The sequence below is a fragment of the Balaenoptera acutorostrata genome, chromosome 9 (assembly GCF_949987535.1).
Source record: "Balaenoptera acutorostrata chromosome 9, mBalAcu1.1, whole genome shotgun sequence".
NCBI classification, from domain to species: Eukaryota; Metazoa; Chordata; class Mammalia; order Artiodactyla; family Balaenopteridae; genus Balaenoptera; species Balaenoptera acutorostrata.
Window position 1 is genome coordinate 102,491,714 of NC_080072.1, and position 22,074 is coordinate 102,513,787.

The 22,074-nt window shown below is 48.5% G+C and overlaps 1 protein-coding gene across 2 annotated transcripts in view; it reads left to right on the forward strand.

Annotated features, from left to right (window-relative positions):
- Window positions 1-22,074, forward strand: part of UBASH3B (ubiquitin associated and SH3 domain containing B) — a 140,937-nt gene that overhangs the window by 91,724 nt on the left and 27,139 nt on the right. Inside the window, exons 2-5 of one of the 2 annotated variants that reach the window (XM_057553716.1) lie at window positions 15,421-15,478; window positions 16,233-16,419; window positions 17,774-17,972; window positions 21,262-21,431. In XM_057553716.1, the coding sequence (XP_057409699.1) occupies window positions 15,421-15,478; window positions 16,233-16,419; window positions 17,774-17,972; window positions 21,262-21,431 (614 nt within the window). The remainder of the gene's footprint in view (window positions 1-15,420; window positions 15,479-16,232; window positions 16,420-17,773; window positions 17,973-21,261; window positions 21,432-22,074) is intronic. The other variant, XM_057553715.1, reaches the window with a different exon arrangement.

Sequence of the window (22,074 nt, forward strand, 5' to 3'; positions counted from 1 at the left end):
GGAGGCCTCCCATCTCCTGCATTAAATGCTGAGGTGCCTCCTTAATGCTGAGGTTGGTCTTGCTAGCTTATACCAGCCAATGCTCAACTGATGTTACTTTCCTGCCTATTTTCCCTTTCCTGAAAAGCTGGACATCCATTCGTTTTCTGTTACACCACACTAGAAACTTAGTGACTTAAAACACACGCATTTATTATCTCCCAGTTTCCGTAGGCCAGGAGTCCAGGCTTAGCTGGGTTCTTTGCTCAGAGTCTGGTTGCAATTAAGCTGTTGACCGGGCTGTGTTGTTATCTGGCGGCTCAACTAGGATCCACCTCCAACCTCATTCAGGTTGCTGGCAGAATTCATTTCCTTTTGGTGTAGGACTGAGGGCCCCAGGTTTCTGCTGGATGTTGGCTCAGAGCCACTCTCTGGTCTTAGAGGCCACTGACATTTCCCTGACATGTGACTCTCCCCATAGCCAGTTCACAACATGCTGCTTCTTCAAGGCCAGCAGGGCAGTGAGTCACTTAGAGTCTTAAATGTGTATCACAGTGGAATCACAGAAATGACATCCATCACCTTCACCATATTCTATTGGACAGAAGCAATAGAGTTGGCCAGACTCATATTCTATTGGGTCTCACCTACACTCTATGGGAGAGGATTATACAGCAGAGTGAATACCAGAAGGCAGAGATTACTAGGGTGTCACCATAGACTCTGTCTGCCACATAGCTAGACCTTTAACATCTTCATGAAGTTCACTTTTTAAAAAAAATTATTTAACACCTACTCTGTGCCAAATACTATACCATCTATTAGGACTGCAGAGAATGTAAGAAATGGTCTCAGCTTCCTATAGGTCACAGTCGATTGCACAAGACAGATCATTTAAATATAATGCAAAAGGCGCTGGGGTACGGCCACGTACAGGATGTTCCGGGTGCCCAGACCAGTCAGGGATAGCTTCTGGAGGAGACAAACACTCCACTTCCATGTGGAGTGTTAAAGCACAGGTAGGAAGCAGCCAGGTAACCAGGGGTAGGGTTGACCTTGCAGAAACAGGAACACCCAGGAGGAAGGTTTGGAGTGTGAGACAAGATCCAGGGAACAGCATGCTTGTGGGTGAAGCTGAAGAGCAGACAGGACTGAGGCCATGGAAGGTAAAGGGTACACGATAAGGAGTTTGTACGTGTTCTTAGAGGTGACAGTCTGTAATAAGAGGATGGGAAAGCTTTATATTGAGCCCTGAGTGGCAGCAGGTGTCTAAACTAGCCACCCCGCTTTGCTCTGAATCCCTGCGGCCCTTACCGACACCTCTTTTTGCCCCTTCCTATCACGGGTACAACTACACTGGTTGTCACTCACACAGTGGTCTCCAAGACTGTCCAGTTCTTTTGCCAGCTTTGATTTTGGTCTCCATAAATACCTCTTTTTATTCGTAGTGTAAATTACTCCTTTTTTTTTTTTTTGAGAAAATAAAATTGATTTTATATGCATTTCTCATATTCTATGCTTTAACTTTTTAAATTAAACCAACAATGTAACAATAAAGAAAAACTACTAGAAAAGATTACTCGTAATCCATCACCCTAATACAACTTCAATGTCTTTTTTTAAATCTCCTATTCTTATTTTTCTTATTAAAGTACAGTTGATTTATGTACAGTACAGTAATGTTGTGTTAATTACTGCTGTACAGCAGTGATTCAGTTATACATATATATACATTGTTTTTTGGGGTTTTTTTTTACATTCTTTTCCATTACGGTTTATCATAGGATATTGGATAGAGTTCTCTGTGCTATACAGTAGGACCTTGTTGTTTATCCATTCTGGATATAAAAGCTTACATCTGCTAATCCCACCTTCCCACTCCATCCCTCCCCCAGCCCCCTCCCCCTTGGCAACCACCAGTCTGTTCTCTATGTCCGTGATTCTGTTTCTGTTTCATAGATAGGTTCATTTGTGTCATATTTTAGATTCCACATGTAAGTGATATCATATGATACTTGTCTTTCTCTTTCTGACTTACTTCAGTTAGTATGATGATCTCTAGCTGCATCCATGTTGCTGCAAATGGCATTATTTCATTCTTTTTTTATGGCTGAGTAGTATTCCATTGTGTACATGTACCACATCTTCTTTATCCATTCATCTGTCGATGGACATTTAAGTTGTTTCCATGTCTTGGCTATTGTGAATAGTGCTGCTGTGAACATAGGGGTGCATGTATCTTTTTGAATTACAGTTTTGTCTGGATATATGCCCAGGAGTGGGATTGCTCGATCATATTTTTAGTTTTCTGAGGAGCCTCCATACTATTTTCCACAGTGGCTGCACCAACGTACATTCCCACCAACAGTGTAGGAGGGTTCCCTTTATTCCACACCCTCTCCAGCCCCAAGTACCTCTTGAAATAAGTGGCAGCAGAATGGGATTGGCTCTGGTAGAGTTGGGGCCACACATAAGACTCAGTGGTGTCCCTCTGCCTTACATACTCCTTCAAAGGTCCACCCAAGAATCCCATGATAATAACCCATCCTCCTGGTAGAAGACCCTCAGCTTTTAATTCTTCAAATCCAGGGCTTATTTTTGTTTATCCATGTATTCCTTTGGAAACTGACCTCCATCATTCAGTGGAGAGAGACGCATGGGGGTGGGGTGGGAAAGAGGGATGCCGGCCAAGAACATGAGTTTGAAAATAAGACCCGTTTTGATCCCAGGACTGTCTTGAACAGTATTGTTAATCTTTCTACACCACAGTTTCATCATGTATTAAGATGCAGGCAGTAATACCCACTCCACCAGATTGGCTTAAGGATCACATAAGCTGATACCTGGAAATGCACAGTACATACCAGGTGTTCCATTAAGGTTGGCTTCCTCCTCTTTCTGATATCTGCTTGTTGAAGTGGTCATGGGGTGACTTCCCTTAAGGGCAGGGGCTATGGTTTCCTATCTTTATATTCACAACCCTCAGCATAGTGTCTGGCAACAGATCTGGACACGACACGTGCTGGTGAAGGAATGTTTGAGTGAATGAACAAACCAATAAACTGTCATGAGTTGGACTGAGAAAGCAGGGCCGTCGTGTTTTGTAGCAAGTTCCCATGGAAGATTGTCACTGCACTTCACCTCACCGTGATCCAGAAACAGTGGCCGCGCTGGTCCTGACGTCCATCCGCTCCAAGGACGTGTGGCCTGGCGGCTGAGCACACACTTGAATACCACACCTTCCTCTTCCCGGCCACATTCTGCAGCCTCTCTAAGCCTCACTTTTCCCACCTCTTCGGTGAGGGAAACAATCGCACCTACCCCAAAAGAGCTAGGGATTGAATGAGATCATTTCTATTTAAAATGTTAGTACACTGCCCAGCTTCTAGTAAACACTCACTACATCTTAGCTAAGAAATCACTTGTGTGACAAGGTACGTGGTGACGGTGTCTGGCGACAATGGCTCTGTTTGGTCTGTACTTTTCTCTGACCCGCAAATGCTGCGAGTCAGAGCCTCTTATGAAGATTTGGGCTGAAACCATTTCAGAAGGTCTAAAAATCATCCGTGTTTAAGTATTTTTAGCTGATTCTAGTGGCTTGGAGAGGGAGGAGGTGGAAATGGGAGAAGGAAAAAAATTAATCTCTGCAACCTGGAATGATTCCTCCTTTTCATCTGTCTCTCCCAGATCCTTTGTGGTGGGGTGTGGGCGGAGCTGTTCCCTCCATACGTGTTAAATCCCACCTGCCAATCATTGCGGCCGAAATTAACCTCATGGGTCCAGTCGTACCTCAGAGCTCTGGGCAAGAAAAAGCAGCTCAGAGTTCGAGTCACCCCTCTGCCATACGCTGCTGTGTGAGCTGAACAAGAATTTGAACCTCTCTGTTCCCTCCTTCTCATCTGTGACATGAAAGTAACAAGGATGTTCTGCCTACCTCTCAGGGCTGTTAGGAGGACCCAGGAGTGATCATATAAAAGTCGTGAGCAAAGCTTCAGCACTACTGTCATGTTTATCGGTGAGCCCCAGCCTCCTTCTCCCCGGGCACGTCCTACCTCTCTGAGAACAGTCACTTCTCGGCTTCCTGTGTCTTCCTGCAGGAGCTTTCCTGCCTTCCGCACACCTCGGAGCACTTCCGCATCGGGCCGCCGGCCTGAAAGGCATCTGGGGGCTCCCTGTGGCTCTGTATTAACCTTCCCGCCCTCCACAGTGCTGCTCTTTTATGCAGTGGACACCTTTGCCCCCAAACCAGCTGGACTTTCCTCTTCAGGGATGCAGAGACTCTGCACAACAGACACTGCCCTTCCAGGGGTGCCTGATTTCCATGGTTTTCTATAGAACCCATAACCTAGAAACAGAATCTTCTGGACTGACAGAGAGTCAGAGACCGAAGCCTTAATGTGAAACTGAACTGAGCGGCTAGTTAGAGCCCAGACCTGCATTCCATCCCCAGGTCTCTCGTAGAGGAGGAAAAGTGTATGAAAGTACGCAGAAATGGTAAAGTCCCAGAGAGGAGAGAGGAGATAGTCATCAAAATATAAATCTTGGCCATTTTTACTGAGCAAGATTTATAGGCAGGGGACTGGACCAAGTGTCACTACCATATTCGTGATTTCCTTTCGTATGATTCTGGGATCCTTGGATCCCCCGTTTGCTGTTTGTCCTTGGGCAAAACAGGGGCAGCTTCTGATCCTCTGTTTCTCAGGGAATAATAATAGTTCAGCATGTACAGTGGATTGAACTTTTAACACTTGTATCCTATTCCCTTGGGAGGTGGTTGAGCTAGTATTTCTGCACGGCGGCGGCGTGGGGAATAAAGACCCCATAGGGAGCCCTAGTAACAGCATCTCAGAGGAGGAAGGGAACCCTGAACAGTCTCTCCCCAGTGCCTGATAACCACAGACACCCAGATCTGGGCTGGCTGTCCCTCCTCCCCTTGGATTCCTTCAGTGAGCGGAAACTCTGTCCCTCCCTTGCTTAGGGCCTCTCAGTGACTCCCAGCTTCCTTCCTGATGGAATCTGAACTCCCCTGCCTGCCTCCCGACAGTCTGGGCTGTGTCCCCCCTCAGTGGAAGCTCTCCAGACAGCCACACATCACTGGCTGGTTTTCCCTTTGTGCCTTTTCTTGTGTTACTACCTTATCTGGAAAGCTTTTCTCTCTTCCCCCAAATCTCATGTACTCCTCAAGACCTTCCCAGATGGTTGGAGATTGTTTTAGCAGAGAGGGGAGCTGGGTCTTCCGGTGCCCAGTCTTGAAATATTCCTATTAGCATGGAACTTACATTAATTCTGGGAAAATTGCAAAGATTGTTAGGTAATACGCATAGGCATCTGTACAGATGTGTTTTTTTTAATTAATTAATTTATTTATCTTTATTTATTTTATTTTTGGTTGTGTTGGGTCTTCACTGATGTGCGCGGGCTTTCTCTAGTTGCGGTGAGCGGAGGGGCTACTCTTTGTTGTGCTGCGTGGGCTTCTCATTGCGGTGGCTTCTCTTGTTGTGGAGCGCCGGCTCTAGGCTCATGGGCTTCAATAGTTGTGGCACATGGGCTCAGTAGTTGTGGCTCGTGGGCTCTAGAGCACAGGCTCAGTAGTTGTGGCGCACGGGCTTAGTTGCTCTGCGGCATGTGGGATCTTCCCGGACCAGGGCTTGAACCCGTGTCCCCTGCATTGGCAGGCGGATTCTTAACCACTGCGCCACCAGGGAAGCCCCAGATGTTATTTTTAAGTACCTAGTAGATGCCAGATGCTTTGCCGAGCTCTTCAAATACATGATCTGTTATTGATGTTAGTCATCATTGTATCCTGCAGGGTAGGTATTGTTAGCCCCATGGAAGAGACTGGGAAAATGAATCCTCAGATTAATTAACTCGTCCGCAGTCCCACAATGAGTAAGAGGTGGGCTCCCAAGAATGTGCTCCTTTTACACGGCAAACACTCCCTGGTGCCTCCGTGCAAAAACTCATTGATCTTAGGAGGAGGAAAGGACTTGTCTAGATCCCAGGGAGACTTAGCGGCAAAGAGAAATGTATTTTCTTATGTCACCACCCATGGTCTAAGGGCTGGTTTCCCCATTACAAACGGCTTCCTCCTTAACAGCAGAGGCCAGAGCCCCAGCCCCTTCTTAGCAGGAACAAAACAAGGCCACTCCACATGGGCCCGCTGGGCCCACCACATAAAAACACCAGGGGACCTAAGCAGCATTTTCCCTGCTAAGCACCCCCTGCGGAGAGCGGCCTAATAGGCTCTTTATGGGTTGGGAAGTAGAGCCCTGTCGATAGGAGAGAAAGAAGGGCTTCACCGCAGGTTGAAGTTCTTCCACTGCAAGGCCTTCTTAAGCCCCCAAATAGATCAGCATTTTTTTTTTCCATCTCTGATTAGCCTCATATAAAAGCCCACAGCTTTCTCTTCCCGTTGGTCGGCCTTTTGGTGGTAGCATCCCCGGCCCCCTGGCAGGCCTGCTCTAGCCCATTGATTGTTAGATGCATGGCTCTCAGGCCATTAGCCCCGGCCAACTGAAAGGGTTCACCGCCAGGAGACTGATTGTGAAATTGGGTCTTTATGATCAATATGTCTTTCTCCATTAGGTTCATTTCCTCCGAAGGAAATGGGTCAGGCCATTAGGGTTTCTGTGTATTGATGGGCCTCTCGCTGCCCCCACTTCAGCTTCACAGGGAGGAGACCAGAGCCAGCAAAGACTTCAGAGATGTACTTGCTAGACTGAACTGCCCAGGCTCTTTGCAAGCCTGTCTTACTGGCCTTGGTGACCAAAAGTAGCCAGAATCCCATGTGTGAAAGTGACAGAATAAATGATTTTGTTATATAGGAAAGAGTGACCAGGTACAGAAAACATGGCATAAGTTTGGGCACAGTTGGAAGGACTTTCCGAGCACAAGGGCTATTAAGCAAAAAAGAAACGTTGTTGAATCCCCTTTTCTTAAGGTCTGTAAGAACAGGAAAGATTTGTTCAAAGATACAACCTTGAAGGAAGTACAACCTTGTCTGGTCTTAAGGAGGAATGGACAGGATGCTCTCAAGATCCTTTGTCGCCACAGACACTGTTTATCACTTTTAGTTGCTTCTGAGGACCTCAAAACACTTTATAAATGTCCCATCTCTCTTTCTCAACCTCCTTGTGTGCACTTTCATCACCTCCTCTTTGGAGATGAAAAAACTAAAGCTCCAAATTGGGAAATGACTTCCTTCGGGGAAATGGCAGCTGCAAACCAGCGCCCGTGTTCTAGCTGCAAGGACCCACTGGGGCAACAGTATTCGGCCTGTCCTTTATTTTTATTTAACTTTTACTAAAATACCACCACTGCCCCCTCCTTGGCTTGCGTAGCTCTTAGCTGCTCCTCAAACGCTCCCCCACGTTCATTTGGCCTCTGATCATCAATTAAAAGTGGGATTACATCTGTAAGGATCTTATTGGCCACTGGTAGCCAAGAGGGTAACCATATCAGAAACTGAAGTCTCGATTAATAGGCAATAATGGGTGAGGGGGCTGCAGGATGTGAATTCAGGGGGTGACGCTCGTTACTCTAGAAGCATCTCCCATCGCTGGCCACTGGGGAGCCTGGACTCCTGTCTGCTCTGGATTTTGTGTTCCTCCACCCCGTCCTCATACCCTACTGCTCCTGATGGGGGGCTCTGCTCATGGGGGATACTCTCTCTTGCCATGAAGTCCCGTTACAACCTGGAAGGCACCCCAGATCTCCAGGATCACACCCAGTGAGAGGTTTAGGGGCCACTTCTTCCTGGGTTTCCAGAGAGGATGGAGTTTGGAGGCCATTGGCTGAGATGCGGCCCAGGGTTCTAGGCTCATGCTTTGACTACTCAATATACTCCTTTGACTGATGCAGACTTTGGTCACAGCCTCCAGAACCAGCCCCTGGACTGGGACCACCACAGAGGTGACTGGACAGCTGACCTGTCAGGGTAGAGCCACCCCGATCCAGGGAGGCTTCTAACAATACCGGCTTCACCATTTGTCATGAGGCTTAACGTCTAAGCGCCTGATACATAGAAGGCCTTCAATCGTGGACTTCCTTATCCTTATTTTTCTCCTACTACAGAACAAAGATGCAGAGTTACCTGTTTGCCCTTTGTTCTCAGGATAGCTGTCAGCTTCAGGCAGGCTCAAGCTGCCTCAAATCATCCATGAAGAAGCTGGCACTGGGACTTCCCTGGCGGCGCAGTGGTTAAGAATCCATCTGCCGGGGCTTCCCTGGTGGCGCAGTGGTTGAGAATCTGCCTGCCAATGCAGGGGACACGGGTTTGAGCCCTGGTCTGGGAAGATCCCACATGCCGCGGAGCAACTAGGCCCGTGAGCCACAATTACTGAGCCTGCGTGTCTGGAGCCTGTGCTCTGCAACAAGAGAGGCTGCGATAGTGAGAGGCCCGCGCACCACGATGAAGAGTGGCCCCCGCTTGCCACAACTAGAGAAAGCCCTCGCACAGAAACGAAGACCCAACACAGCCATAAATAAATAAATAACCCCAGAGTTTTAAAAAAAAAAAAATAGGTCATCCTTTACATTTAAACAAAAAAAAAAAAGAATCCATCTGCCAATGCAGGGGACACAGGTTCGAGCCCTGGTCCAGGATGATCCCACATGCCGTGGAGCAACTAAGCCCGTGCGCCACAACTACTGAGCCTGCACTCTAGAGCCCGCAAGCCACAACTACTGAGCCCACGTGCCACAACTACTGAAGCCCACGTGCCTAGAGCCCCTGCTCCGCAAAAGAGAAGCCACCGCAATGAGAAGCCCGCGCACTGCAATGAGTAGCCCCCGCTCGCCACAACTAGAGAAAGCCTGTGCACAGCAGCAAAAATTAATTAATTAATTATTTTTAAAAAAGAAGCTGGCACTGAGCAGGTAACTCTTCATGGAGCACAATAAAAGCCTCTGTATTTCCACCTAAAACCACATTACAAAGCACCGTCTGCTTTGCAGATACACCCTCAAAGAATTCCTCAATTTGGCTTAGTGGCACCAGTGGCCTCTTTATATGACTAGACTCTTAAACCAAGAAAAATAGAAGTTGGATTCTATCTGTTTGCCCGGTCTAGTGCAGATCCTGGAAAAAGAATGAGATATCTTATTAATTAGGTCATCTTTTAATTAAATTCACAGTATTAGATGTCGCAAATTTAACAATTGGTATCCTGGATGTTGAGAACATTTTTTTAAAATCCTATATTGGCTTCAAATGTTTCTAAAAGTTGAGATTGTCTTAGCTACACAAAAGAAAGATATAATTTAACTTTGGTTGCACAGGGAGCTTTACCCACTTGGAGGATTACCTACTTGACCCCTTGTCTCTTTTCCTGCACAAATAAGTCCTTAGTCACAGAGAACCAATGCACAGAGATGGGATGCCAAGGCCATGAGCATTCATCTACCAGCAAACCAAAGCCAAGGACCGAACAACTTCAAGTAACTGGAAAGTTCAACAAATTTGTTTTCTACTTAATTGAATCAAGGTCTTACTATTTTGAGGAAATATATTACCATTTACATTAGTATATATGCTGCCTGTTGTTTTTTACTACAGGTGTCAGATATTTGAGTTTTGTCAAGTGCAATAAAGTAAGGGATTAACTCCCCTCTATGAGTGAGAGACGAGTCAGCCTGGAGAACCTGGGGGTCTGGGTAACCTCTCTGCTTAAGCCAAGGATGGCTTGAGTATTTAATGACCTCAGTATTGAACAAGTTTGGAGCTGAAGTTATTCCTTAGACAGGAAATAGGAATTCAATGGGTAGCCTAAAAGAAGTGTCTGGCTTCCAAACAGAGACAAGGAATCATAGTCAAGCTAACAGAGAAAGCTTTTGGGATATGGTACCCTAAACCAGGCCCGGAGTCTGTTAATGATACTTGGTCTAGATGTGTTTAGTCCAGACCCCCAGGTTCTCCAGGGGACATAACTGAACTCATCGCCCATTAGCACCCCAGCCCAAACTTGTTTCTACCCTGGGTTCTCACTCAGGGGTGTCTGCGCCATCCACACAGGCCTTCAAGCTACATTTGCTAACCCGTCTCCAAGCTTCATTCCATCAACAACACAAACGTCTTTCTCAACATCCCCATCCTCATTATAGTTCAAGACTCAGTGTCCCTCTTCTGATGGATTGTCAAGGTCTTTTAAATAGTCTCCAGCATACAGTTTATCTCCCTTAAATCTGACCCTCACATGCAAATCTGATCATGCCTTCATTGTCCCCCGCTGCATAAAACAATCAGGTCCAAGCTCTAAAATAGCACAAGGACCTTTGTGAGCTGTCCCCTTTCCAGCTTCATCTTTACCTTCTTCACGCCTTGCCGTTTTTGCTCTAGTATCACCAGATTCTAACTTCCCCGCCCATACAATGCTGTCTCTCACCTTCGTATATTAGCTCTTGACGTGGTCTTCGCTTCAGATGCCCTTCTCTCCTTGTGGATTTCTCTAGCCAGCTCTGACTCTGCTTTTAAGATCCAGATCAATCATTGTTTCTTCTTGGACGGATTCCCAACTTTCTCAGTTCATAGCACCCTTAGAGTCTGAGTAGTTTTTACATAGAGCTTGTAGACCAACATAAATACCAAATGGTTCTGTGTATTTAGTAGCTAGATCCAAACAACTCAATAAGTCGCTCCTAACAATTTAAGGACCGTGTGAAAAAATAATACACAAAATTGAAAGAAAAATAATATTTATTTCATTCTTAAAGAACTGCATCTACTTACTAATGACACGTGTGAATGTATAACTGAATCACCTTGCTGTACACCTGAAACTATCACAACATTGTTAATCAACTATACTCCAATATAAAATAGAAAGTTTAAAAAAAAAGAAACTGTAACTACCTCGAACCAGTAGCTTATGGGATGCCCGACAGATGATGAAGGTGGCTTTGTTTCCTTCCAAAATTAGCAATTTCCCGTGGCACCTCGGAGTTTGCTGTGGTGTCCTGACCTCGGGTAGCTTTGCGGACAATTTGAGACCCTCAGCCCCCCAAAATGCCCCACTACTGCGTTAGCATCCCTATTCTGAGCTGCCCTAGCACCCTCGGCCCATCTCTTGTGGCCATTAACATATCGCCTTGTAAGAAGCTGCTTGTATATCTACGTTCTGAACTCTTTGAGGTCCAGGACCGTCCTTCCCTCTTCTTTGCTTGCTGGTGATAACACAGGGCCTAGCACACAGCTGGTGCTCGGCTGAGAAGACCTGAACTACCGAGAGCGTCAGAGACCCCAGTGGAGCCCAGAGCACCAGGGTGGCTGCAGAGGAAGTCAGCCTGGGTGACAATTAAGCAGGAAATTCCAGTCTGGCTCAGAACCTGTGCTTTTTTTTTTTTTTTTTTTTAAGAAATTCACGTTCTTTATTTATTTATCCATCTATGACTGTGCTGAGTCTTCGTTTCTATGCGAGGGCTTTCTCCAGTTGCGGCAAGCGGGGACCACTCCTCATCGTGGTGCGCGGGTCTCTCATTATCGCGGCCTCTCCTGTTGCGGAGCACAGGCTCCAGACGCGCAGGCTCAGTAATTGTGGCTCACGGGCCCAGTCGCTCCGCGTCATGTGGGATCCTCCCAGACCAGGGCTCGAACCCGTGTCCCCTGCATTGGCAGGCAGACTCCCAACCACTGCGCCACCAGGGAAGCCCAGAACCTGTGTTTTGAAGAGGGAGTGAGGATCCTGCTGGACCCGGACGTGGGACCAGCCCGAATCCACTCATCAGGCCCGAATCCAGCCGAGGGTACCAGAGGCCAGGGTCTCTGAAAGGGCTCCAACCAGTCAAACTTTAGCTGAGACAGCGACACCCAATAAACTCTTGGCTTTATTTTTGGTTTATTGGTACATTTGGTTTCCTGGTAAGAGTTCCTTGGGAGGAGAAGGAAATAAAGAGAAAGGAAGGAAGAAAGTAGGAGGGAAGGAGGGTGGGAGGGAGGAAGGAAGGATGCTGCTTTGCCTCCCACAAACTGTGACCCTGATGGTTGGGTAGAGCCATGGTTCTGGGGCCAGAGCCACCACGGACCCAAAATTCAACCGAGCTGCAGGCAGACAGTGGCAGGAATCCCAGCCCTCGCAGCCGCAGTGAAGCAAGGCTATCAGTGTGTGCTACTCGTTCCTCCCCATCTGGCTAATTTCCTCACAGCTGCTTGCCTGAGTGTTTTGATGAGCCATTGCTTTTATCTGCTTTGTGCTGTTCTTCCCCATCATTAGCAGGCATTAGAGTTTGCATCTTCTTTTTTTTTTCCACACTCCGCTAAGAATGAACCCTAGACATAATTGGGAAGGTTAGGACCAGGGTCCGAAGTCAAATTTGTGCTCTCATGTAATAGCAGAACCTCAGTGGTTCACATGTCCCTCTGATTCTTACCATGAAAGTCCCAACTCAATGGCTGCTCTGATCCAATGACTGGAGTACTCTCCTTGGAGTTTAAAGGGATATTTCCCCTTTATCTGCCCAGCGGGCTCTGCCGACTTCTGAGTCACTCTGAGGGTAGCAGCTGTTCAAGCTCAGCCTGGTGTTTGGGGTCCACCCCACACACCCCACTGTTCTTGGCATTTGCCCCACCGGTGGACCATGGAGGTGGCAACTCTATGGCAACAGGCTTTCCTCAGTGGGATGGAGCGGAGAGATGTTCTGCCACTGCCTGTGTTCAGTCTGTTTTGTGGGCAGAATTCTGGGAACAAACTCAGCACAAACTACTATCAGCCTGGCAGTGGATGAAGGAGGAGCAGAGCTCAGCCTCTGACTCAGGACCCGAGGGAAGCAGCGCTATCACTCCTCCTACAGCCTCCTGCCTAGAGAATCACACACCTGTTTCAGATCGGTAACTACTTTCTAGAAACTTCCCCCAAACCAAACCGAACCAAAAAGCCACTTTAAAGCACATTACTGCCAGGACGTTCTTTCTGGAATCTAACTTGAGCCCCTTGTGCTATTGCCAAAGCTTCTTTTACTTTGGCTGACCCTCACTAGGAAAGCTACAACAGATATGATAACCTTCCGTAACACTGAAGACCTCTCAGACTTGTCTTCTTCAGAAAGAAGAACTGGTGTTTCCTTAGCCTTTCACCACAGCCTTGTTACCCAAACCTTTCATTATCTTTCTCAATTGTATCTTTGAATCCTCTCCAAAACTTGGCTTTTGAGTTACAGGGACCATAACTTAATGAGATCTTTCATTTCCAGAGGACATTCCTAGTGCTGAAGGAAAAATAAATTAAACTTCAGATAAAATATATTTCTTTGGGGGAAGAGCCTAGGAAAAAAAAAAATTGGATCCTTTATATAAATAGCACATCGTACCACAAGCGAGCTTTCCTTTTCCCAATTGTTTTTGAAACAATGGGTCTTTTTTTGGTGAACTTAATCCCTCAAAGATTCTAACCTCTAAAAGACCATGTTTTGTGTTCTTTTGAGGGTACACGGCTTGAGGATTTGAAAAAAGCAAAACAGGTGACCTCTGACTGTCTAGTAAGTGGTAAAGGAAACAGGGCTTGCATCTTGGCAACAATTAAGCACCTTATGCAGGTGTGGGAAGGAGGGGGTTTCCTGTGTTTCCAGCTTTTTCAGCACCAGCTTCTCTTCCAAGGGGTTCTGAGGAGTGTCTTCCTTCTTCAGAACCTCAGCTTACTGTAAGTAGGCTTGTCTTCTAGAATGCCGTTCTACTTAGCTGTGCAGATTTTTCTATTCTGATCATTTGGTATTTGTGCTCAGAGTTTCATGGGGGAAAAGAAGGTATTGTCTTTGGACTGTGGAAAAGAGCAACTGCGGCTGGCCTTGAATCAGGCTGGAATCTGCCCTCCACTCAGCACTCACCGTAGCCAGCCTGCCCTGAGCACGTGACTTGACTTCCTTTACCTGAATTTCCCCCTGTGTCAAGTGAAGAAATTGGGGCCCCAGTTGATGTCTTAGGTCCCTTCCAATCTGACCCTCTGTGACTGTCACAGCATCATTGGTTCTCATTGCTCCAGAGAGGTACCAGGAAAAGGCAGGAGGAGTTGGGTTCAGCAGCCAGTCAGGAAAAGGTTGCTTGGGAAGAGCATCAGTTTAAACTAGAAATTCCTGCCCTCTCTTCTCTCTCCCAAGGACCCTGAATTGGGGTAGTATAAAGGGACAGGAATAACCAATTATTGATCGCCTCCAGTGAGTCAGGCACTGTTCAAGGCTCCTCACTGTAGAGGAGAGGTACTCGGTGAATTCCATCACCACAGCCCCTCACACCCAGCCCACCCCACCCTCCCCTTCAGCTCAGCCCAGATCAGGTGTCCCAATCCTACGTGCTTAGGGTTCTCTGTGCTCTCCCCTCATTGCATTATTGACCACCCATGTAATTAAATAATTATTTGTGCAATTGACATTTTCACGCCTGCTCAACTGAAAACTCCATGAGGGCAGGGACCATATAAGTCTTGTTTCTCAATGTATTCCTAGAGCCTAGCACAGTGCTGACAAAGTCATAGCAATTCAGTAGGTATGTACCGAGCAAACATAAACTTGAATGCCTGAACGGACGGACAAGTAGCAAAGCTGGATACAAACCCAGAGCTATCTGGCTTTTGGAGACCTGTCTGACGTTTCAGAAGCGCTCTCCTCGTACGCTCATGTGCAGGGCTGTGACTCGCTGCCAGCGCCACCCTGTGACCCTGCCCCACCGTGCACAGAACTTTGAGTGTTTCTCCCGCAGTGGGAGTGATAGCTGCCCTTCTCCAGCCAGCCCCTTTTACCCAGTGCTACTCGTTCCCAAAGATGTCTGTAAAATTGTTGGAGACGATGGATCCAGTCTAAGGCTGCTGGTGGTAGTTGGAGGAAAGTGGGAGGAGGCACTGGATTTAAACCAGACCAATTGTCCTTGTGGGCATTTAGCCTCAAGTCTCAATGGCCTTAATAGAAAGTGGCGGGGGGGTGGGGGTGGGGTGATGAATTGGGAGATTGGGATTGACATGTATACACTAATATGTATAAAATAGATAACTAATAAGAACCTGCTGTATAAAAAATAAATTAATTAAATTAAATTTTAAAAATTAAAAAAAAAAGCACCATTTTCTAGCACACTTTGCCAGGAGGCTGCAAATGAGACAATGCTCTGTAGGGGATCTGGGTCAGGAAGAGTGAGTGGGTGAAAGGGAAGGAGGGAAAAGCAAGACATGACAACCTTTAGGGAAGCAAAAATAAAAGTCTAATGTGGAAACGGCTAAAAATAGACGGCATGGGCTGTTAGGCTGCGTGCAAATCCAATGCTAATTACATGGAAATTAATCACAAGTCCTAACGTCCCTGTGCCTTGCTGTGACCCCTGGGGGGATGCCCTGCTGCAGGTGTCTCCCCTACACCCTTGAGGAGGCTTAACAGTGCCTGCTTCACACCCAACTCTTGCCACTGCAGTGGGAAAAGCTGATAGGAGGCTAAAAATACTAACAATAGAAATCTGATTTCTTCTTCCAGACAAAAAGCCTTGGCATCCACAGGAGGAAGAAGTGTTCAGGCAGCATGTGACTGGTTGGTATGAAATAAATAAATTGAGAAAATAGCATGTAATTAACTCTAAGTGTATGTGGATGAGCAGGGCTGTGCAGCCTGTCTCTAATGGACCCTTCGGGGGTGGGGGGAGGGGGAGGAACCAAAAGACCACGTGACAAGCCTGTGTATCAAGCCATTGGCCTCCTCTGTCCTGGCCCCAGAGTGTGCTCTCCTCAGAGCTGTCGAAAGAAATTCAGAGCATTTCCAAGACAGAGAGCCTCTGTCATGATATCCGCCCCCTCCTCCACGCACTTAAAGATCCATCCTAGATATCAGGCAAATGGATTTAGAAATATCCTACTTACTTACCTTAGAGGATATCGCTCCCAGGGCCGACCCCACAAGGCGACCCTCCAAGCCTCCCTCATCTTTGGAGGCACATGCGTTTAATCACAGACGGAGCTGGAGGGGCAGGCCGGGCTGGAACAGTACTGGTGGCCTGGGAAAGGATTTGGGGTTGATCCGAAACGCTTCCTGGAGCGCGGCCTTAGGATTTTTTAGGGAGTCGTGGGATGCCCATGCGATAGGACAGGCAGCAGTAGAGAAGTTGGTGCATCTGAGAGTTGGTTACAAAGTGTGAGCTTCGAGGGATGGATTTTTAAAGTACAAAACTGAAAACCCTCCCGCTCGCGGTGCTTGGCGGGGTGGAGGCTGCCCAAGATGGACCTTGATGTCAGTTCTCCCTTTGCTTCCATGGTTCTCAAGTGAGGCGTGCTCGGCCCCCCTCTCTCTGGCAGGTTGTTCTCCCACGTCGGCGACCCCTTCCTGGATGACCCCCTGCCCCGGGAGTACGTCCTCTACCTCCGCCCCACCGGCCCCTTAGCGCAGAAGCTTTCCGACTTCTGGCAGCAGTCAAAGCAGATCTGCGGCAAGAACAAGGCGCACAACATCTTCCCCCACATCACCCTCTGCCAGTTCTTCATGGTGAGCCGCAGCCCCCCACCCCAGAGCGCTTGCATCCCTCCAGCCCCGGGGATTGGAGTCAAAGCTGGGAGCCTCTCAGGATGTGGGCAGAAACAGTCACGGGCTCCAGAGTTGGGTGAGCCTTTGAGGAATCAGTGAGGTCCACGGCTGCTCACCCTGGTCCTCTTTCTAACACCTGCCGAGGCCTCGGAGCACCCCGGGTCTGGTGTAGCATCGTGATGAGCGTGTGCTCCTCAGGACCCAGGGGACAAGCGTGACCCACTGGGTGACACACTGGTCTGGTAGCCACAAGGGGAATGGATTCTCTAACCTAGCTTCTCCTGTCTGTCATCCCCCTCCCCTCTCACGAGGAAGGAGCAGACATTAGAGAGCTGGGGATGAAACACGTAGTCTACAGATGGGGGGAGCGACTTTAGCCTCCTGCACACCATCCGCAGGTTTTACCGTGCTAGATCTTTCTAGAGATGGCTAGGATACGTTTCCCCTGCCATAGTTACCTAGCCCATAATTCTAGCTGCCATGAGGCTTATGCAGAGACTGAATCAAATCCCTCTCGTTCCAATAAATGTAAACATATTTCATCTACTTTGGTTCTCTGCAGAGATGGAGAAGAATTGATGCGTCCAGCTATAGTCACAATGAAGCAGAATGGTAGCATTTTAAGACAATATGTTTTTCTAATATTGGGGGTTGTTTTTTCCAGAATCTCATTCATATTCTCCCCACTTCCACCTTTTATAGGTGAAAATATGTTCCTAACACCTTCTCTTTTACCATTCATGCTGAAAATTAAAATGATGATCATTTCCTGTTAGTCATCCAGGATCTTTCTCAAAAGCATTCAGAGTTTTAGACACTCCCATTCTTTCTTCTAGTGCTCTGGGGAGGCGGGGGAGGGGGAGGATATTGCAGCTCTTGGGACCTCATTCTTCCCAGGTATCATGGGGGTGGAGATAGAGTCAACTTTGGATCATGTAAGTGGAATAGAAAAGGCACAAACGATGCAAAACTGTAGAAAACACACAACAACTTATCGTGGGGTGCTGTACACTCTCTTGGCATGTCCCTCATGCTTGCTTTCTGCTGGACCAGCCCTACTGCATTCTGGCGGGGCTCAGAGGAGCACATCGGAGCAGGGAGAGAGGGAGGGGAGAGGTTGTCCATCGCCCCAGTTTAATTGACCGGTTGGATAATCCGTTTCCAGATAATTGGGAGGCGGCAGGTCTTCTCCCTGCTCACAGACAGGAATGATGGTTCACTTAGCAGCCTCCAGCTCTGGGCAGAGGATGCCAAAGCTAAGTAGCGGCAGACATCTCCCCTTGTCTCTGAACGAAGCCTCTTGTTTCCCTGCCAGTGTGAGGACAGCAAGGTGGACGCCCTGGGGGAAGCCCTGCAGACCACCGTCAGTCGCTGGAAATGTAAATTCTCAGCCCCGCTGCCCCTGGAGCTCTATACCTCCTCCAACTTCATCGGCCTCTTCGTGAAGGAAGACAGTGCAGAGGTCCTCAAGAAGTTTGCCGCTGACTTTGCTGCGGAGGCTGCCTCCAAAACCGGTGAGCTGCCAGCTGCCAGGCCTGCCCCAGGCCCTGGGAATTGAAAAGTCGGGAAGGAAAGGGACAGGAAATGATTGTGGAGGAGGAGGGTGGAGTTGGGAGGTAGAGGGTCCTGCAGGAATGGGCAGAACATGCCCAAGAACACAGCCGTTTCCTGCAGGACCCCACACCTCTTGCCCCTTTAAAAAATATTCAGCTACAGTTCTGCTAACCTCCTTGAGAGCAGGTCCAGTGCCTACTCCCTGACACCCACACTGAAGGTACATAAATGACTGTTCCCACTGAAATATAAATGTGTTCCTTTGCAGCCCCACCATCTCCTCCCTGTTCAGAAATAAGGAACTTTTCTGTGTGTGGTTTTTTTTGTTGTTGTTTTTTTGGCCACGCTGCCTGGCTTGCAGGATCTTAGCTCCCCAACCAGGGATCGAACCTCGGGCCCTCGGCAGTGAAAGCGCGGAGTCCTAACCACTGGACCACCAGGGAATTCCCAAGGAACCTTCTTTTCCTCCTCCAAACCCCCATCCCAGGCAGGTGTTAATCTGGGTCTCCCCATCCCCTCCGTGTGGACCGAGGTCTTTGCTCAGGGGGTCCACAGCACAGAGAGTAGAGTGGAACCACTTAGCATCCAGTAATAATCAAATCCACTGAGCCAACACCTTTCGACTTTCTGAAGCCCAGTAGACAGGCCCCTAAGCCTCAAAAGGGCCCCTATCTGCCCCTTTACAATGTCACCTGCTCTTTGCATGGGAGGTCTCAGTTCAAGCTAACAACTGAGGTTTACCGTCAAAGGAATCAGTTTGGAGGGACGCTCAGGATGTGTGCTGACTTAAAGGCGGGCGGCAGAGAGACGACGGGACAGGAGGCAGAGGTTTGCAAAGTCTTCCTGTGTGACTGCGGGTGCAGACAGCTCCCTAAGCTCCGCAAGAGCCTCACCTGCCGTGGGACAGACAGACAATGGGTGGGGGAGTCTTTCTGGTCCCTTTAGAATGAAATCACAATCAGCAGGTATTTATTGGGCACCTACTGTGTGTTTGTCCATGAGGAATGCAACAGGGAAGAAGGGGTGGTTTCTCCAGGCACCGTGTCATAAGAGCTGTGAGAAGAGAGGCCATCATCCCGCCATGGGGTGATGGAGTGGGGCCCCCTTCACAGAAGAAAAGACAGTCACCCCGGGAAGACGCTGATCCAGCGGATGGGAATAGGGCCCCGCAGGAGGGCAGGCGGCATGAGCGCGGGCAGGAGGGAGCAGGGTGATGGGACCAGTGGGGCCATTGCCCTGACCAGAGCGGAGGGCGTGAGCTGCCCACCCGGGTCCTGAGTGTTGAACGCAGTGCTGGCAGAGGCCCCAGCTGGCCAGCCCCGCCCTTTGCTCCCTGGGCTCCTGACCTTTGGCCTCCACCTCACCTGCCTGTGTCCCACTCTGCTCTTTTCAGCCCCAGCTCGGGGCCTTTTTCTCAGTGGCCTTTTCTACCAGAAAACCCCCAAATAGGGCTCAGGACCCTAGGAAGAGCGTGGTGAGGGCCCAGCATCACTGAACAGGATCCCAGCGAGGTCTCTACACTCAGAGGAACCCGGGCCCGTAGGTCACCTCTGTGCATTGGGAGCCTGGTCTCCTTAGACGCCCCACCTCCACCCCTTCATCCCCAGGGACTCGTCTCTGCTCTCTGACTTCGGTGGAGCCTGCCCCCTTCACAGGAGCATAAAATTTCAGAGACATGGCCTCATAGGCAGATTATTTCCTATTCCCATCCCTCCACCTCAGGGAAATGGTTCTTTTCATCCCACAGTAGCTATTGTCAAAACCACTAAAACTCCCACAAGAACCAAATCTAATGTTGTAGCCACAAAACCCAAATCATTCACAAGTGAGTAAAGCAGGTCTCAGCCAGGATGCGGCCAGTTCATAAAGCGCGTATCGAGGGACAGGCAGGCGGGCCCTTTGCCGGGCGAGCCAGTTCCTCCCCAGCCATCTGAGTCCTCTCTGCAAGGCCCGGTCGGCTTGGCGGGTTTCTCGGCCCCGGTGCGGCCCCCTGCTGGTGACTCGGAGAACTGGGTGGCCCAGTGTGGAAAGCGGACCAGCAGGTCTTTGCCCTAGAACTTGTGTCGTGGTACTCAGAGGTGTGGCAGACCCAGATTCCGTCAGCGAGTAGATGAAGTATCATCCTCCATCCTTGATGGTTTAAGGAGATTCATCCGTGTGTCTTCATTCATTTAACAAACACTGAAAGCCCGTGGGGTGCTGAGCACAGGTTGGGGGGTAGTGGGGTTATAATCCATGAATAGGACACAGAGCCCTCGCCTCGGGGGTCTTACACTGAAGAAACGCATGCAGTATAACAGAAAAAGTACTCAAAACCACAGCCCCAACTTCTACAATTCTTCTACCTCTGTGCGACTTGAGCAAGCCCCTTAATTTCTGGAATTCCCTAAATTCCCTCTAGTTGCATCTTCTTTGGTGTTTGAGCTTGGACAGTAGATGACTCTCCCTCACTGAAAGACGGACAAAAGACAAATAAAAGCTCTTGCCTTGTGTAGGTAGGCTGGTTTCTTTTGTTTTGCTTTTTAGGGTGTCTTAGAATAATAGTCTGCATACTTTAAACCTGTGGTTTTCAATCGGAGTGATTTTTGCTCCATCTCCCCGCCAGAGGTCATTTGGCAAGGTCTGGAGTTGTTTTTGATTGTTAAAACTTGGGGGGTGCTGCTGGCATCTAGTGGGTAGGGGCCAGGGTTGCAGCTAAACACCCAGTAATGCACAGGACAGCCCCCATAACAAAGAATTATCTGGTCCAAAATGATGTTGAGAAACCCTGTTTTAAACTTTGAAAATAATCCATCTTTTCCCCTCATTTCTCCATCAGAGCCACCCAGAAGCTAAGAGGCTTGATTTCAAAACGAAGGCAAGATAACCTTGGGAGTCCCATGACGACAAAATTTGCTCCTTATTTCCACATAAATTAGCTCATCCCTTTAGGTCTCGGTTTCCTCGTCTGAATGGTGGGGCCAGTGACACTCATCTGGATTTCTTGTGAGCAGCCGGCAATCAAAATGATTGTCTCTCAGCTGGTGCAGAAAAGCCAGACGTGTGGCTCTTTCTCTCTCGGACTGTGGGTTTTTAACCCCCCACCCCACTTCTTATTCCACTGCTGTGAAGGAGAGAAACAGGTTTTGTCTGACCGAGGGACTCTGTCCTCTGCTATTTGGGAAACAGATTTATCGGGGCACCGTTCTGTGTTTTTCCTTGTCTTCGCCATCGAGATGCAACAGCTGCCTCTTCCCTTCCTTCTTCCAGAAGTGCACGTGGAACCCCATAAGAAGCAGCTGCACGTGACCCTGGCTTACCACTTCCACGCCAGCCACCTGCCCACCCTAGAGAAACTCGCCCAGAACATCGACGTCAAACTCGGGTGCGACTGGGTGGCGACCATATTCTCCCGGGATATCCGATTTGCTAACCACGAGGTAACGTCTCACTGGGGCTCCTGACTCTGCCAGGGGTGCCGGGGTACCATCAGCACCAGCAGCACTTGCTGCTGTGGGGAGATGGACACCAAAGGGAAGTCATGCCCAGGAGCCATCTGGCCTGGAATTTCCTCCAGGCACTGGCCAGCTCACTGGGCAGCTTTGAGCTTGCATCTCTTGTCTCTGGGTCCCAAGTGGCTGAGCTGTGCAATATCCCCATTGTTCTGTCTGCCCTGCCAACCTTACTGGAATGACATAGAAATGAAATGGGAGAATAGATAGAAAAGCATGTTGATAAATTTTTAAATAGTCTATCAGTTCACAGTATTAACAGGTAGAAGACACCATCCTGATCTTAGGTGAGGAGAACACCTAAATACAAAAAAAAAACAAAATCCAAACAAACCCTGAACACATAGCTAACAGATATTTGCTGAGTATCTATGGCATGCAAGTTACCATGGAACATACTAAAATTTTATTTTATTTATTTATTTTTTATTTTATTTTTGGCTTTGTTGGGTCTTCGTTGCTGCACGTGGACTTTCTCTAGTTGCGGCGAGCAGGGTCTACTCTTCGTTGCGGTGCGCGGGCTTCTCATTGCGGTGGCTCCTCTTGTTGCAGCATGCAGGCTTCAGTAGTT